Source organism: Buteo buteo, chromosome 1 (genome assembly GCF_964188355.1).
Source record: "Buteo buteo chromosome 1, bButBut1.hap1.1, whole genome shotgun sequence".
NCBI lineage: Eukaryota > Metazoa > Chordata > Aves > Accipitriformes > Accipitridae > Buteo > Buteo buteo.
Window position 1 is genome coordinate 59,346,684 of NC_134171.1, and position 17,741 is coordinate 59,364,424.

At 35.3% G+C, this 17,741-nt stretch overlaps 1 protein-coding gene across 6 annotated transcripts in view; it reads left to right on the top strand.

Annotated features, from left to right (window-relative positions):
- Window positions 1-17,741, top strand: part of SEC24B (SEC24 homolog B, COPII coat complex component) — a 48,526-nt gene that overhangs the window by 19,741 nt on the left and 11,044 nt on the right. For all 6 annotated transcript variants that reach the window (XM_075032756.1, XM_075032783.1, XM_075032793.1 and 3 more), the window contains 12 exons: window positions 3,936-4,016; window positions 5,709-5,890; window positions 7,433-7,617; window positions 9,370-9,472; window positions 10,973-11,099; window positions 11,734-11,843; window positions 12,672-12,784; window positions 14,373-14,491; window positions 14,856-14,911; window positions 15,232-15,438; window positions 16,069-16,192; window positions 17,427-17,585. In XM_075032756.1, the coding sequence (XP_074888857.1) occupies window positions 3,936-4,016; window positions 5,709-5,890; window positions 7,433-7,617; window positions 9,370-9,472; window positions 10,973-11,099; window positions 11,734-11,843; window positions 12,672-12,784; window positions 14,373-14,491; window positions 14,856-14,911; window positions 15,232-15,438; window positions 16,069-16,192; window positions 17,427-17,585 (1,566 nt within the window). The remainder of the gene's footprint in view (window positions 1-3,935; window positions 4,017-5,708; window positions 5,891-7,432; window positions 7,618-9,369; window positions 9,473-10,972; window positions 11,100-11,733; window positions 11,844-12,671; window positions 12,785-14,372; window positions 14,492-14,855; window positions 14,912-15,231; window positions 15,439-16,068; window positions 16,193-17,426; window positions 17,586-17,741) is intronic.

Sequence of the window (17,741 nt, forward strand, 5' to 3'; positions counted from 1 at the left end):
CATTTGTGAGTGCTGGCTTTGAATATTAATTTGGCATAGCAAACTTCTGTAACTTTTCCTTTAAGCTTATAATTCATATTGTAACTAGGCAGAAAAAATCAGTGCCATGTAATTCTGAGTTTTATTAAAATAATTAAATCATAAACTAGAATACTATGAAAATATCTTGGTGCACTCCTAGTGGTATCATGAAGAATGGAGCAAAACAATGATGACATCCAGGTCATAAGTAAGAACGGTGTAATGGGTTCATGTTATCAATTTGAATAATATTGATTCAACTGTTATGCTGGATTATTAGTAGAACATTGGACGGAATACAATTACTGCTGTTCTTTTTCCAAGGAGGAAGGCATTTTCAGCCAAAGACACTTGTCATTGTTCCAGCCAGAGAAGTACAGTATTTGGAGGGTGCAATAGTATCAGTATAAATGATATTATTACACCCATCCCTAGTGGAGCACAAGTATTAGGATACTTGCATATCCTGTGTTATTCTTGCTATTTCAGATTATTGTTTCAGTTTCTTTACTTTCTTACCCCTTGTGTGGTAACACATTTGATCTTTCCACAGGCTTGAGTATTAGTATGAAATTATGCATAGTAACTTGTGAATCACTCTTCTTTTTAAATCTAAGGGTACTTTCTAATTTTAGATACCAGGTTTATTTCTAATGCTTTGAGTCTAATTAGACTTTACCAGCTAGAAAACAATTCGACTTTGGGATGCAAAGTTTGCTTTGGCTGTTGTGATGCAGCTGCTGTTTGAACTCTGCTTTCTAAAGAGTAGACTAAAAGATCCAGGACAGCGTTTCATTTTTTTTTATTGCTGAATTTTTTTTTATTTACTGAATTTTCTGCAGATAATCATCTTTGCCTAATCCCATGCCAAGGTTTCTGTCAAAGGATATGTCAGATTTTTTTTATTTTATTTATTTATTTATTTATTTATTTATTTATTTATTTATTTTTAGCAATTCCAGCCTTTGTCTCCTTACTTTGTTCCCTAAACCTACCTGGGACAAAGCTTTCATACTCCCTACCATCTTTCTCTCTAAAGTTCTGTACTTTGCTAAAGCCTGTAGCCTTTGAGCTATCACTGTATTTAAATTTATCTTACGCAAAAGAGTGAAAGGGCACCCAGGTTCAATATGTAAGCTACCTGATTAATAAGCATCCTGTTTTATGCCCTGTCACCAGGAGTTAATGTAAATCCTAAAACAGATTCTGTACACAGGTTTCTAGCTCAGGCTGTGCCAGTGGTTTTATGAAAAATAGGTGTTGGGCATCTGGTTGCTTGTGTTTGTGTAGCTTCTCAATTTTTTTTCTCACTCTTACAGTTAGATCTTTAACTATGGTGCCAAAGAGTTCTTGAAAACTCTGAAAGCAAAAGTTATATTGGTAAAATAATCACTGAACTGTAAAAGCATGTTATAAGTATTACTTTTGTCTAAGCAGTGTTTTCTAATATATTTTCTTTATAAAACATTTTTTTTCTGTCTTCCTAATATGTTTTCTGGTCTGGTGCTTATTATGCTAAGTTAACTTTGACAGCTGTTGTAGCTTAATTTAAACGTAGGAAAACTGTTTATTTTTGTGGAAGTTCATGTATTTTTTATTGATGGAGAATTTCTGACATTTCCATGACACATGTGACCAGCTTAGAATTTTTGGTCTGCAGGAAACTGTACAACTCACTGTTTTTGAGTCCACTAGTCGTTTACTATCAGAGAGTAGAACAGGGTACATTGTAATTCTTGTAGGCACTGGGACTCTCATAGGTCTCAAGAATATGTTCCAAAATTTGAAAGTTCTTTAGAAGCAAAGACCTTAAGTGAAAGGTCTTCAGTAAGTATATGGGATACTCGGTAATAGGATTCACTTTCTTATTTTAAGTTAGGCAGACCTTGTGTTTCAAAACATCTGAGATTTTACTTTCTGACTAGAATTTTCTGTATGTCAGAAATGATGCATACTTTTTTTTGTTGTAGTAGAAGTACAACTAAGTTGCATTATTTTTACTTGCAGCAATGCTTTTAAAATATATTTTCAAGTATCTGTCAAATTGTTTTCTCTTAACTTTTCCAGCAGAGTTTAGGAAGTATATAATATTTCTTCTTTACAACTCACTGTATCATTAGTATCTTCCTAGTGAAAAGAGCAAACTCATTTTATATGGAATTATGTTATAGATGGATATGATTTTATGAATACAATTTATGGTGGGAAAAACTCTAAAGAGTGACATAGTGGTTAAAATGGAAAGCTTGAGCTAGTGTCTTACATGTTTACAACTGTGCTTATAACCTCCTCATATTTTTTTGAAATGCAGAACTAGCTTCTGGTAAGACAAGAAAAACTTCTTGGAAATTCTTAAATCTTGATCTTGTTGACCTAATAAAAGTATATTTTGCCTTTTCTGTAGTAGGACTTACCAAATCTTTAAAAGATGTGTTCATGCTCAGGGAACAAAATAATGAATCCTGTTTCCTTCAGTTTCTAGAATAGGAAGATAAAATTTGGTAGGAAAAGAAATCTTGCAGTTACGTTCTTTTATAAAATTCAGAAAAAAAAAACCAAGAGGGAAACTTACAGTGAAAAACAATCTGCAAATTAATGTTGTATGAGTTTCACACTGTTAATATGTTATTTAAAATCCGTTGTTAGTGCTATGTTGGGGATTTTTTAATAGTTTTTCTATTTCTTAGCTGAATGCTTTAAAAGCAAAATGCTCAAAAATAACCTGTACAGTCATGATGTTGCCGTGGTATTAATGTGTCCCAAATGTCAGTGATGTTATGTTTCTGTATGCAGGAGTCTCTTTATTTGGAAATTTCAGTTGAAGGAAGATCAAATCTCAAATGTTCCACCATTGAAGTTCTCCCTTGAAATACTTTCAGCTTCACAATGGGATGTGTGGTCACAATTGACCCTTCTGAGTAGAACAGTATCAGTGAATCTCTTTTGAGTCTGTTCTGCAAAAAAAGTTATATATATATATATATATATAATTGTCTTTTTCAAATTCTTAAATGCACTATTCTCTGTTGCACTTCATGGCTTGGGGTGTTTTAGGGAGCAGATACTTTTAATCTCCTTGGCCCTTTTCTTTGGAAATGTATGTGAAATGGCACTGGGAGAAATATGTTTAAATATATTTTTGTTTGTAGTGTTTTACAATAAGATATTCAAGATACATGCATAGGGTGAACTAGAACTTAAGTACTGGGAGTCTCTTCAGTGCTAACAACTATGTATGTGCCCACCTGCTTTTTTTACTTCTGGCTAGTTAACTTCGTTACTCACTTGTACATAGTTACTTTTGGCTGTACCAAAAGTAACTGTTTATTCTGACTGAAGCTGAGACCTCTTGTCAATGTGAAATAGAAAATAGAAGCTTTATGTTGAAAACAAAACAAGCTCTGAATTACAACATCACAGAAAGGAGGAAGAAATTAAATACTTGTCAGTTTTGCTTGAAGGTGGGGATAGTGCGTAATCACTCTGAAAATGATGGGAATCTTCTGTTGTTTGCTGTTGTGAAAGAAGTCAGAATAGAGACTTTTAAAAATGTTGTCCTATCTTCAGTTGATGTAGTCTAGAAAGCACTTTTAATTTAATGGAAAAATATTTTTTTATTTTAAGAAACAAGTCTTTTTCATTGTTTTTGTCCTTTTCCCATTGATCTCTCTCTTGCTATTTGTTGGATGTGCTTGCTTGTTTGTTTTTTAATATGTTGATTGTTTATCTCTACCTCCCCCTCCTCTTTGCAGTCGTAATAGCTTTCCAGTCTTGGGCCTGAAGTGGTGTTTCTTCTCAGGATCTTTCATGACAGCTTCTTACCAAAGTTTTGAGAAAAAAATTTCTGAGTCTCTTATTTCTCAAAAATTTGCCATTTCTGAAGCAGCTAACTTTAAATTATTTTCCTCCCCCAGCAATTGATAGTTCCTCTACTACAAGCAGTGCTTCTCCTGTTCTGAACAATTATGATGCCCTGGAAGGAGGTGGCTATCCAGGTAAGCAGTCTAGTGCATGTTAATTCTGAATTGTTTGGTTTAAGACTTAAATGTTTACTGTTTATGATTTTTTTCTTCCCATTTCTGGTGGTGTTTATTGTTAATTAACAAGTAGGTGAAAGGAAATGCCTACGAAAGGAGTGGGGGCAATCATCAGAGATTTTCTGATCACCTCACTTTTTGAATCACTTTTCATAGCTTTAACACTGAAATTGGAGTAACCATTTAATAAAACTTCCCTGAATCATGTCATACTTTCCTTTGTAATATTGAGGGTAGTGCTGAAAATATGCTCTGTTTGAAAGCAGGCATCTTTCTCTAAGTTATGCTGTATGCCTGATTGTGTTGAGATTAGTAGCTGATAATATTTGACACACCACTTAAGTTTTGAGAGACCAACAGTATCAGCTTGCAGAGATGCTTGAGTCAGGTTATTTTCTTCTATTTTTCTTCATTTAAAGAAAATGGCTGCTATTTTGCGTATTTTTATCTCTAAAAATGTCAGGAGTGTAAGGTTTGTTCTCAACGAACCTACTAGCAGACTACCTCAGTCTTGAAATCTGTAGAGCTGTCACATTGAGAGCAGGTGGAATAGATGTTGTTCAGTGTAGGTATGTTAGCCAATATTTTAAATGATAATTGGATTAATTTGTGAGGCCTCCCCATCTGGCTCTTTTACACTGCTCTGGCCTCTGAGAATGCCACAGTAGTTTCCTTAGTTTGGTAGGTTCCTGTGTAAAGTGAAATCTCAGTCAAGTAAAAAGCCAATACTGCTATCCGTATAGGCTCCAGCTCATGCAGTAAGGGTAGCAGAGGCATGGCTGCAGGATTATGAATTCTAATGTCTCAGCTAATAACTAACCATTTTGGTTCTGCTGAAGGCATATTCTAAAAATAACTTTTTCCTTCTGTTTTCCTTCAAGAGTAACAGGATCAACTTTAAATTTCTTTGATCTGTTGATATTTTTTTTTTTTTTTCCTTCTCCTGGAGTAGTCATGCCAAACATAGTTTCTTGAGTGGTTGGTTTCTTCGCCTGCCACTTTTCCCCAGTGGATTTTACCAAGCTTAAATTCTTCTGAAACTTAGCTCTCATTTGTAGACATTTCTAAAGAGTAGTTTCATCTCTTTACAGCTGTTAAGTTTTCTATGAATTTAGGTCTATGTGTTACTTTCAATTTGGCCTTTAAAAATAGTGGGACTGAACTTGGCTGCAGGGTTATACAGGAGGGACTTGCATTACTTCAAGAAAAGCTCTGTGTCCATGTTTTAGAATAGTTCTGTTACCTTAGTCTTATGTTTTAAAAGTATTAATAAGTGGTAGAGGAGAGACTAAGCATGAATGGTCTTTTTTGCAGTTTATATCGAGTGCAAATCTTGGAATAAAATGTGGTTCTAAGGGGTGTTTATTTCTTTTTTTTTAATTCAGTTGAAACACTTTTTTTTTTAGTTGCCTTTTTTGGTAAAATAGCATTTTGTTAGTTGTTACACAAGTCTATGGTCATCTTCCCATGTATACCCCCTTCATCAGCATAAGTGCAATAATCTTCTGTGCTAATTTATTTGGTCAGTGCAGATAAACAACTTGATGGGTAAAGCAAAAACTTACAAATGGAAGTGTTGTTCGTTAATTTAGGGTTTTAAAGAAATAGTAAGTATATTCAATACCTGTGAGATTTCTTTTGTCCTTCCAGAGACACGTTCTATGACCAGCAGCCCAGTTCCTGCTCCATCAGTCCCCCAGACATCAAAAGCTTCTAAGCCATTTGGTTATGGATATCCAACACTGCAGCCTGGCTACCAAAATGCGGCGCCACCTGCTCCTGTGCAGCCCAATAATCCAGGACACCATCCTGGGTTTCAGCACTATCCACAGGTTTGTATTTTTAATTTAAAAGTTACTTCACGAAGTATTTTCATATCTTATTTTTATAATTTCTGAGACGATAAATGTTAAGTCTAATATTGATGTCATAGCTCTGGATCTTAACTTCCTATTAGAAGGCTTTTGAATTAAAATTTTAAGTTTGTCTCCAAATAGTTAGGCTTAACAAGTTTGCTTCACCAGTTATTAACGGCATCCACAGTTTTAAAGTTTGGTGTTTCAAAGAACAGTACAGAAGCATAATGAAGTACTTGATCAGCAAATGTACATTTGATCAGAGCACTACTATGGGTTATGATCTCAAGCTTTAAATCAAGTTAGAAACAACATATGGCATAGGCTCCAGATGAAAGAGCTCTGTAGAGCCTGTGCTTGGGTGCGTAGTGGAGCAGGCTGCCTGCATCTGCTCTATTTTCCTGGTAAAGAGAGCACAAAACACCCTAGGAGTTATGTACAGTTACCTGGCTCCCGTTGTGCGCACGAGTCACCCAAGAGCAGTGAAATCTGAAGAAGAGGCAGATGCTGTGGCAAAATACAAATGCTGAAGCAGTGCAGAGAAGTGTATGTGTGAAGGGGTGTAGAAAAAAAAGTAATGATTTACAGATCCCATGCTCTGAAATAGGGCCCAGCTGGCAAATGTATCAAAGCTGCTGTTGTAGGTGATCAAAATTCCTTAATGATCTGAGTGTAGTACCACAAGTTAGCATGTAATATCCAGGAATGCTTTCACTGTTTTGGAGGTAATGTAATATATGACCTGGAGGAAATGTTTAATTTTTTTCTTTTAAGTTGAAAGGCTTAGCTTTATATTCACTATAATGTGAGATGGAGTTAGGCTCTTTTCAGGAGTGCACAGTAAAAGAAAAAAACCCAACAATTACGAGTTGCAGCAAGTGAAATTCTGGTTGAATATATAATGAGAAAATTCTTCAGAATGCAAGTGGGGAAGCACTAGAACAGATTGTGCTATGAAATCTTGAATCCTTAGATATTTTCAGAACTCAGCTGGACAAGGCTATAAGCAACGTGATCTAACTTTGAAGTTAGCCTTGCTTGAGCAGGGGGGTGGACTACCAGACCTCAAAGGTGCCTTCCAGCCTAACCTTTTCTCCTCTTCTATGGTGTTTTGGGTTTTTTTTAATTTAAAACTAAATATATAAAAGTAGTTTCTGTAACTTGGAAAATTTACATTGTAACATCTTTGAAGAGGGGGAAAAAAATTGTCAGCCTTTCTAGTAACTTGTTTTCTTATGCCTGGAAAGCTTGAAGGACTGTGTGTGACTTCCCGTGTTGATTTGTATCATGAATTTGAATTTGTCTATGATACATATTTGGAAGGTATGTCACATTTGTCTTAGCATTTTTAATTTTCTACCATACAACTCTTTTCTTGTTTGTTTGGGTTTGTTACTAACTAGTATTGTATCTTTTTTTAATACATGTCTAGAAGAATTGGAATTACAAGAAGATTTAAGGTTGTTATTTAGACATAATTGTGTGTTTACCCATTTGCAACGCTCTTACATTTTTCAGCAATATCCAGGTGTGAACCAGCTGTCCTCTTCCTTAGGAGGGTTAAGTCTACAGCATTCTCAGCAGCCGGAAAGCTTGAGACCAGTAAACCTTACACAAGATAGAAATATTTTGCCTGTATCATCAGTTCCAGCACCTGTGCCTAACTTGAATTCTGATCTTAGGAAATTAAACTGCAGTCCAGAGTAAGTATACTGTGTCTAGGACAGGATCTTACATTTTTCAGTGACTAAAAATTATTTAAAGTGTCAAAAAACGTTTAAACTGACTACTGAATTTAAATCTTTGTGATGAGCTAATATAACCCCTTTCAGTCCTCTGTATCCTTACACAAATGTTGAAACTGTCCTGCCATTAAAATACAATATATGCAGTGTGAGTGTAGTTTATTTATTAAAACATTAAGAAACCTGCTGTTGTGGTTTAACCCCAGCCAGCAAGTAAGCGCCATGCAGCTGCGCGCTTACTCTCCCTCACCCAGTGGGATGGGGGAGAGGATTGGAAGGAGAAAGATAAAACGTGGCTTGAGATAAGAAAAGTTTAATACGACAGAAAGGAAGAAAATAATAATGATAATAATAACAATAATAAAATGACAATAACAATTAAAGGATTGGAATATACAAAACAAGGGATGCACAACACAGTTGCTCACCACTTGCTGACTGATGTCCGGTTAGTCTCCGAGTGGTGATCTGCCTTCCTGGCCAATTCCCCCACGTTTACATGCGGGGCATGATGTCACATGGTATGGAATACCCCTCTGGCCAGTTTGGGTCAGCTGCCCTGGCTGTGTCCCCTCCCAGCTTCTTGTGCCCCTCCAGCCTTCTTGCTGGCTGGGCATGAAGCTGAAAAATCCTTGACTTAGTCTAAACACTATTTAGCAAAAACTGAAAACATCAGTGTATTATCAGCATTCTTCTGGTACTGAACCTAAAACATAACACTATACTGGCTACTAGAAAGAAAATTAACTCTATCCCAGCTGAAACCAGGACACCTGCTTAATCTTTGCCTTGTTTTATCCATCTAAAAAAAAAATAAATCTATTAACAAATACCTTAATGTTATGCAGTGCATTTCATAGAATATTTTTGTAATATTACATAGGATTTTTTCCAGAAAATTATGATGATCATGCCTAAATACACTGAATAAACTGTGAGTACATTTTACTGTGGTAATCCTGCAATCATGATGTATCCTTTCACCCCTAATTAACACTAAATAGTATTATCTATTATCCCAAGTCAAGTGCAGCTTGGTACAGTGGAAATTGCTCTCCCTAAAGATCTTAATTGTAATTCCAAAATAAATTTTATTCATTGCCCCAAGTTAACTCAGCTTGCTGCCCTAGTGACAAGGCATGATGCCACCAGAAAACAGAAATCAGAAAACTGGGGGTCTCAAAATCATCCTTATGTGTAGAACAGTTTGGACAGCACTATTAGTGCATTGAGTTTTTTAGTGCCCTTTATGTAGCTTTAAGTCCATCCTTCACTTTTCATATGCAAAAGGTTTTGACTCTCTTGGTATTTGAGATCCTTTTTTACTGTTTTGTTATATAAATACTACTTTCTAAGAACTAGTAAATACTGTATTCCTCCTTTAGTTACTTCACCCAAAAAATCTTTATAATGGATAAAAAAATACATCATTTTACATTGCGCATTGTACCTAAAGCAGTTTTACCTCTGTATTGCAAGTTCATTTTAGTATACTTGCATTGCTGAATTACTAGATTGGGAAGTGGGGGAGTATTTCTTTTGTTTGTTTCTTTAGGAATTTTTTAATCTCTTTGATGCATTAATTTTGTTTAGTAAATCAGCTTTGTAAAACAGGATTACTTAAATTTCAGAACTCTTTAAAATCAGGTGTTAACACAATGTTTTTAACATCTTTTAAAATTTCAACATAATGTTTTTATTTCCTTTCAGCTCATTTCGTTGTACATTGACAAATATTCCACAGACACAGGCTTTGTTAAACAAAGCTAAGCTTCCTTTGGGTTTGTTGCTACATCCCTTCAGAGACCTAACGGTAAAGTATCTTGCTTTTTTTTTTTTTTTTTTTTTTTTTAAGTACATGTATTTAATATACCCATTTGTCCTATTTTCATTAAAACAATAAAATATAATGAACTAAGTCCTAAATTTAACAGAAGTAGCAACAAATTGTTTGGGACTGTTGTTAACCCCAGTCAGCAACTAAGTACCACACAGCTGCTCGCTTACTTCCCCTCCCACCCAGTGGGATGGGGGAGAGAAATTGAAAAAGAAAAAAAAAAAGTAAAACTTGTGGATTGAGATAAAGACAGTTTAATAAGACAAAAAGGAAGAAAAAAAAATAATAATACAATAGTAACAATAAAAGAACTGAAACATACAAAACAAGTGATGCACAGTGGAGTTGTTCACCACTCGCCGACTGATGCCTGATTAGTCCCTGAGTAGTGATCCACTTCCACCTTCCCCTCCCCAGCCAGCCTCCCCCCCCCCCCCCCCAGTTTACATACTAGGCATGATGTCATATGGTATGGAATATCCCTTTGGCCAGTTTGGGTCAGGTGTCCTGGCAGTGTCCCCTCCCAACTTCTTGTGCCCCTCCAGCCTTCTTGCTGGCTGGGCATGAGAAGCTGAAAAATCCTTGACTTAGTCTAAACACTTTTTAGCAATGACTAAAAACATCAGCGTGTTATTAGCATTATTCTCATGCTGAATTCAAAACGTAACACTAACCAGCTACTGGGAAGAAAATTAACTCTATCCCATCCAAAACCAGGACAGGGACTTAGGAGGATGGAAAAAAAGCTTTGAAATTGCTACTTCATTGAAATTCATAAGGGAAAAGCTTTGGTCAAGTCCTTCACTTTTTTCCTTATTGTTGGAAATCTTTGCTTGCCTGTGGTTCTCTGAAGTTCTGAATTACTACTCTGTGTTGGGCTCAGAACTATCAGATACCTCTTGAAAAGGTGTTTACAATGCTCTCTTGGAGAGAGGTGCTTGTGTTGAATGTATTACTGGCATGGTAAATGCTGTTAATAGAAGGTAAGTGCAGTGTAGGATTGAAGCTGTGTTTTCATAACTATTAAGCAAGTCTTCTCCATCTAATTTATTTGTATTTATGTAAAAAGGTGAATAACTGTCTGGTATGACTTCTTTTCATATAATGTGGGTTCTTTGTTTAAGGTTTGCTGTCTGTCATATTTAGTCACCAGAAGTTGTCTTCTCTTTTGTAATTCCTTTTACTATAGTAGCTGTGTTATTGTAACTCAGTAATTTAAAGTAATTTCTTTTAAAAATCTTATTACATCTTGATTTGTGAGATTGGACTAAGACAATAATTAAATGTTATTTTTTCTGATTTTAAAGGGAGGATATTTTTAATTGGCATCATAATTACTCTGTATGAAAATAAGCTAAAAGGAAAGATGATAGAATATCTAGTCTTATGAAGCTTTTATACACTGTACTGCACAGTAATGTTTTCCATAAAATGTATTACGTACTTTTGTTACAGTTTTCCATTGTTTCTTTTTAGCAATTACCAGTAATAACATCAAGCACAATAGTGAGATGCAGATCCTGCAGGACATATATCAACCCTTTTGTTTCTTTCATTGATCAAAGGAGGTGGAAATGCAATCTGTGCTATAGAGTTAATGATGGTAAGTAAGTTTTTGTAGCAGGGCATGCTTGCATTTATAGAGTCTCTTTCAAGTATTTGTATCATATCAGTCCATGGGATACTTTAGATTAAAATGTAGATTAAGATGACAGTGTTCTTAAAAAGTTTTTTAAAATCTCTGGATCATAAGTCAGATGTGCTGTGTGTTTTCTGAAACAAAAGGTTGTTTTGTAATTTTCTGGGAGACGAAGAAAATTTAATCATATTATCCTGATTAATCGTATCATGAAATCAACTTAATCCATTGACTGCTGTTGCAATATGCAAATGGAAACATGATGACAGCTAAAACTGTCTGCAATCCAGGCCACGGGTTATGAGAAACAATACAGATTTTTGTCAAATGCTCTATTTGCATTGGTGTTTTAAAGTTGGGGATATATTGCTGTTTAAAATAGACCTCCTTTTGTTTCCAGTTATTTAACTTTGATGTTGCTTGAGACACTTGAAATGTTCCTTCGTTTTATCTATCCTTACTGTGAATTTTTTTTTCAGTTGTTAGTGATAATTGAAATATATCTGCATTAGTTTGCTTGTAGCTGCCTTAATGGTTTTTATTTGCTGACAAATATATAAACTTTTTTTGTGGGGGGGAAAAAAAATTTTTTTTATAGTTCCTGAAGAATTTATGTATAATCCTCTGACGCGATCTTATGGAGAGCCTCACAAACGGCCAGAAGTCCAAAATTCTACGGTGGAATTCATTGCTTCCTCAGACTATATGGTAAAAAAAGTTTTCCTGGTAACTTCAACAGCAATTGCATGTTAATATAAATGCATTTGAAATTAACGTTGCATATTGTTCCAGTGTTGTGTGTTAATTTTCCTGTGAAGGTCCTCTTAACACCAAAGAATAGTTAAAATTTGTATTTATTTTGAGTTCTGGCAAATGCAGATATTGAGAGGCTATTCAAATTTTTAGTTAGTAATTGTGACAAATGATTCTAACGAGGAGTCAACCTACAATTGCTGCGATGGTAGTCTTGTCTCCAAGAAAGATAAACAAGGCCTGGGAAAAGGCCCTGTTCATAATGACATTATTATCAACAGCAAAAATAAATTGTTCTCTTGTCTTTGCATTGAAACACTGTGGCCGAGACATTTGGCAATGAACAAAATGAATAAGTACAGCTTGTTGTATGGTTGGGTAAAGGATGTAGGTAGAATATTTTTACCTTGTTTAGTGGATCTCATTGTCCACATACTGAAAGAACAATGGAACAATGGTGTTTTGAAGAGTGAATTCTGTATCTGGCATCAGAGAATCATGTTTGAGTTGACTGTTGGAAGGAGAAACTAAAATATCTGATTTCTGTTCTGAAGCATAACATTGTATGCTTATTACAAATGGGAATTACTAACCACTGGGAATTGTGGTTAAGTCTATCCACATGACTCTTAATTAGTAAATCAGTTTTATTGCATAAGGTATACCTTGCATTTTTCTAAGTATTCCCTTTTCCTACTTCCCTGTCTAATGACTAATCATTTTTAACATTTCTTTAAATATGATTTTTGAACATTTTTTTATTTTTATTTTTTTACTTTGTAGCTTCGTCCTCCTCAGCCTGCGGTATATTTATTTGTTTTAGATGTGTCTCACAATGCAGTGGAGGCTGGATATTTGACAATAGTTTGCCAGTCATTGTTGGAAAACCTAGACAAGTAAGAATATAAATAACCTTTTCAAATTAGCTAATGTGTTATTATGAACAGTACTAACCTACAGTTTTGCAGAAAACTTGCATATAGTGTTTAAACATTCTGTCCCTAAAGGACAGAAGTTCTGTTGCCTGAGATTCTGAAATGCAACTTACATGTCAAAAAAAACAAATAAACAAACAAAAAAAACCACAAAACCACCAACCAAAAAACCTCAACTCAACCACCAACCAAGCAAAGAAAACCCACCCCAGCCCCCCCCCCAAAACATCTGTTGAAGCAATTTATGTGATGAGAGCTGTCTTCCCTGCATGTGATTAACGGTGGATCTGCAAATAATTTACATGTTTATCTGCAAAGAATATTTAGCCATTAACTTCTAATAACATGTTGATTGTACAAACATCTATAGAGTGCACTCTTCCCCCCTGCCAACACCAACAAAAATAACTAAATTACAGAGTTTAAATTGGCTGGTTCTTGTGCTGAAACAGCTGAGGTGCTGTGTACTGGAATGTTGTAACCACTAGTGTGAGACTGCCTAGGTGAATTGTGTTGTCAGTTTGGTTTTTTTGGATCACAGTTATCTAGATCTACCTATGCTACTTTTTGCACTGGAACAGCATTTATGGGATTGTTGGTGGTGCTTTTTGAGTGAGGGTTAATAAACTTCACTACGTCCATGTCTTTTGAAAACTAATTTGCAATCTATGGAGGCTTCACTCTGAAAATTGTTTTCTACAAGTTTTTCGTAGGAAACTTGATTTTAATTTCTGATAAAGACACCAGCATGTACAATAAAATTCTTCACTGACATTTAGTCTTTTTTTGTTCAGACCTTTACAGGTATTTTGTCAACAGATTCTCAGAAACATCCTAAATTATTTTAGGAAAATTCATAAAATCCCATGCAAAGTCTATAGGAAAATTAGTACATCCAGTTAATTTATATACACAGATGGTAAAACCAGTATTTGCCTCTATTGCTTTTGTTCACTGTCATGGTTTTCAGCACTTGCTGCTGTTTTATATTTTATTTGAGAAATCCCGTTTAGTTTTTCTTTTCATATTTTTAATGCCATACATAGGAATGTGGTCCACATGAGAAATAAGTATGTTGCGTTGTAGAGACAATGGATTTTGGTTTAGAGCTGTCAGTACTCTGTAAGTACATTAGTAAATGAAGTTTTTAATTATGAAAGAGCAGAATGCACTATTTTCTGTTGAAGAACTGAGAAGGCTACCTTCATTCATGTGTCAGTGTAATGTTTAAATGTTTAAATGAATCTACTAAGTTCTCTCTTGGAACAAAACATCAATATATTAGTGAGTGCTTATCTGTAACACTTAGTCTTTCAAGCTGTAACATTATCCCAGCTTTTCAGAAAATACTGAAGAAATATTACTTGTATTCATGTTTCAGATGTCCTTTCTTTTATTCTCCCTTCACCCCTGTATATGTGAGCTGAGTTTCTCCCTTCGCCCCTGTATATGTGAGCTGAGTTTCTGCTAACATCAGCAGGAGCTGTGTGTATGTATGTGTCTCGAGAGAGAAATTTAGGGCTTAATGGTTTATTTTTTAATGCTTCAGGCTGCCTGGAGATTCAAGAACCAGAATAGGGTTCATAACATTTGACAGCACTGTTCAGTTTTACAACTTGCAAGAAGGTTTATCTCAGCCTCAGATGCTGATTGTCTCAGATATTGATGGTAAGTAAAAAGAAAAGGGAAACTAAATTTTTGAGAAGCTACTTTTTTTTCCCCAGAAGAAAGATTAGAATCTCTTAAAATATTTTTGTATTGGGTCAATTTTATTGAATGTATAGGGAATATATTTTTAAAAAATAATCTTACACTAACTACAGAGTAGGTGGTATTTAAAAATTGAAATTCAGATGTTAATTTTGGGTTGAATAAAACAAGCTTTGTACAGACTGTATTATTCTCTCTAATATATGTATCAGAAAAGTAGACTATTTCATCGTACATGTAGCAGTGGGCAGTGAAATGTTTTGTTCTACTTCAATGTTATTTTTTTTCTTTAATAAAATGCTTTTTTCTGTTCTTCCTACAGATATTTTCCTACCTACACCAGACAGTTTACTTGTAAATCTCCATGAAAGCAAAGAGGTATGATTGCTCAAAATATATCATTAAATTTAAAGAGTTAAATATTCAGAATAGAGGTTCCTTTTAAACTTTGAATTCAAGCCTATCTTTCTAATATTTAATTCCAATGCTACTTCTTAATTATAGAAGTATTACATGTTGTTTGTTTGATGCATCATAGTTTTTAAAATTATGACTTTGTTTCAACACACTAAGGAAAACAAAGCTGAAATATTTGGTACTGATTGTTCCACTTCAGTTACAGCAATGCAGCTTTTTAGGAAGAGCAGAAAATCTCAAGCTTGCAAAATCTTATAAATACCTTTTAATCTTTTCTGCAGCTGATAAAAGATCTATTGAATGCATTACCAAATATGTTCACCAATACAAGAGAAACACACAGTGCGTTGGGCCCTGCTCTTCAGGCTGCTTTCAAACTGATGTCTCCAACGGGTGGTCGGATATCTGTGTTTCAAACTCAGTTACCATCTTTGGGAGCGGGGCTTCTGCATTCCAGAGAAGATCCCAATCAAAGGTCAAGCACAAAGGTACAAAAACTTCAATATTCATCTCGTGAGACTAGGGACTGGCCATGTCTTTCTGACTTGCATAGTTCTGCAGATCAACTCTTGTTTTTTGTTTATACCAATTCACTAAATTTTAATTATTCAATGTTTATGTTTGTGTATTGAAGATCACTAGTTTATACATATATGTGTGGTATTGTTTCGAAATGCATGAGCTGTCTTTTGGGCCTTTGGTCCATAGCTTTTCTTGGAAAGCAAAAGAAGCTGCAAATAACTCTGACTCAGTTAATCCTGAGTTTTGAACCAAAGCACGGATATATTAAATTGTAGACCTAAAACATGATTTCTTATTATTTTTATGGCCTTGTAGTTTACAGCATCAGGTAAGTGTTACATAGTTACGTGAATGTTTATTTGTTTGAGAATGTAAACTTCCTTGAAAGTAGGATCATAACTGCTTGTAAATACAAACTAAAAGAATATGGAACATAAGGAAAACAGTTTCTGCAGGTGGAAAGGCCTAGAAGTTATTGCTTAAAGGAAACTTCTTTATGATACTTGGCTACTGAATAGTATGTCTTTTGTTCTATGAAATCTTAAGAGAGCATGATTGTTGTCTTAACTCTTTCTTGTATAATTTATTCACCAAAGGTGGTCCAGCATCTTGGTCCAGCAACAGATTTTTATAAGAAGTTGGCACTGGACTGTTCAGGCCAGCAGACTGCTGTGGATTTATTTCTCTTAAGTTCACAATATTCCGATCTAGCTTCTCTTGGTAAGGAGTACCTAATGCATGCATTCACTCTTTCCACACTGTAGTCTGTCTTCAGAAGCACAGGCTACTTCAGGAATTCTTAAATCATGTAAATCTTCTTGCATTTCTGTAAATGCAGCTAATGCTGCAAACAAATTGACTTTGAAGTTGTGTCATGGTTTCACCTCAGCCAGCAACTAAGCACCACTCAGCCACTCACTCACTTCCCCTCCCACCCAGTGGGATGGGGGACAGAATTGGGGGGCAAAAAAAAGTAAAACCTGTGTGTCGAGATAAGAACAGTTTAATAGGACAGAAAGGAAGAAAATAATAATGATAACAATAACAATAATAAAGTGATAATAATCATAATAAAAGAATTTGAATATACAAAACAGGTGATGCACAATGCAATTGCTCGCCACTCGCCGACCAATGCCCAGTTAGTTCCTGAGCAGTGATCCCCCCCAGGCCAACTCTCCGCAGTTTGTGTACTGGGCATGATGTTACATGGTATGGAATACTCCTTGGCCAGTTTGGGTCAGCTGCCCTGGTTATGTCCCCTCCCAACTTCTTGTGCCCCTCCAGCCTTCTTGCTGGCTGGACGTGAGAATCTGAAGGATCCTTGATTTGGTCTAAACATTACTTGGCAATAACTGAAAACATCAGTGTATTATCAGCATTATTCTCATACTAAATCCAAAAGACAACACTATACCAGCTACTGGAAAAAAATTAATTGTATCCTAGGCAAAACCAGGACAAGTTGATAGCAGTAAAGAACAGAAGTATTGGATTGGTGGTATCAGACAATTCATTCTGGGATTTCAGTTTTAAACAAGAAGATAGTCTCCTGCTCAAGAACAGGGAACAGCCAGATGGGAAGGAATTAATAAAGTTTAATCATAGGGGTAGAAGAGAGTTCTCATCTTTCACTATTAAACCAAGATTTGTCTCTGCACACACTTAATTTTGCCTCTACACCATTAAATATTTCTGCATGCACTCCTGTCTTAGTTGCCAAAGGTAGCATGCTTCTTGAAGTAAATGTGTAATTAGATAATTGTGTATTGGGGTGACTCATCACTGTCTTCAGTGGCCTGAGTCTGGGCTGGTTCTAGTTGTCTTACAGATGTGGGTCATATCAAGAAAAAGATGAACATAGATGTGACTTGCAGAAGGTTGGACACAATTTTTGTATCCTGACTTCATGTTACGGTTTTACCTCTTAACGATATCTTTTCTTCCTTCACAGCTTGCATGTCCAAGTATTCTGCTGGATGCATCTATTACTATCCATCTTTCCATCGCAGCCATAATCCTGCTCAGGCCGAAAAGTTGCAAAAAGACCTTAAAAGATACCTTACAAGGAAGATTGGATTTGAAGCAGTTATGCGCATAAGATGTACAAAAGGTATGTTTTAAATACTGATTTGTATGGAAAAGTTGATGTAAGCATGTTAACTATCACTTTGAATGTGCTTAGTCTTTAGCAACATTTGATTTCAGGTTATTTCTCCTTCACTGAAGAGTAAGATAGTTGCTTTCTTTATGTAAGTTACGTCAGCTT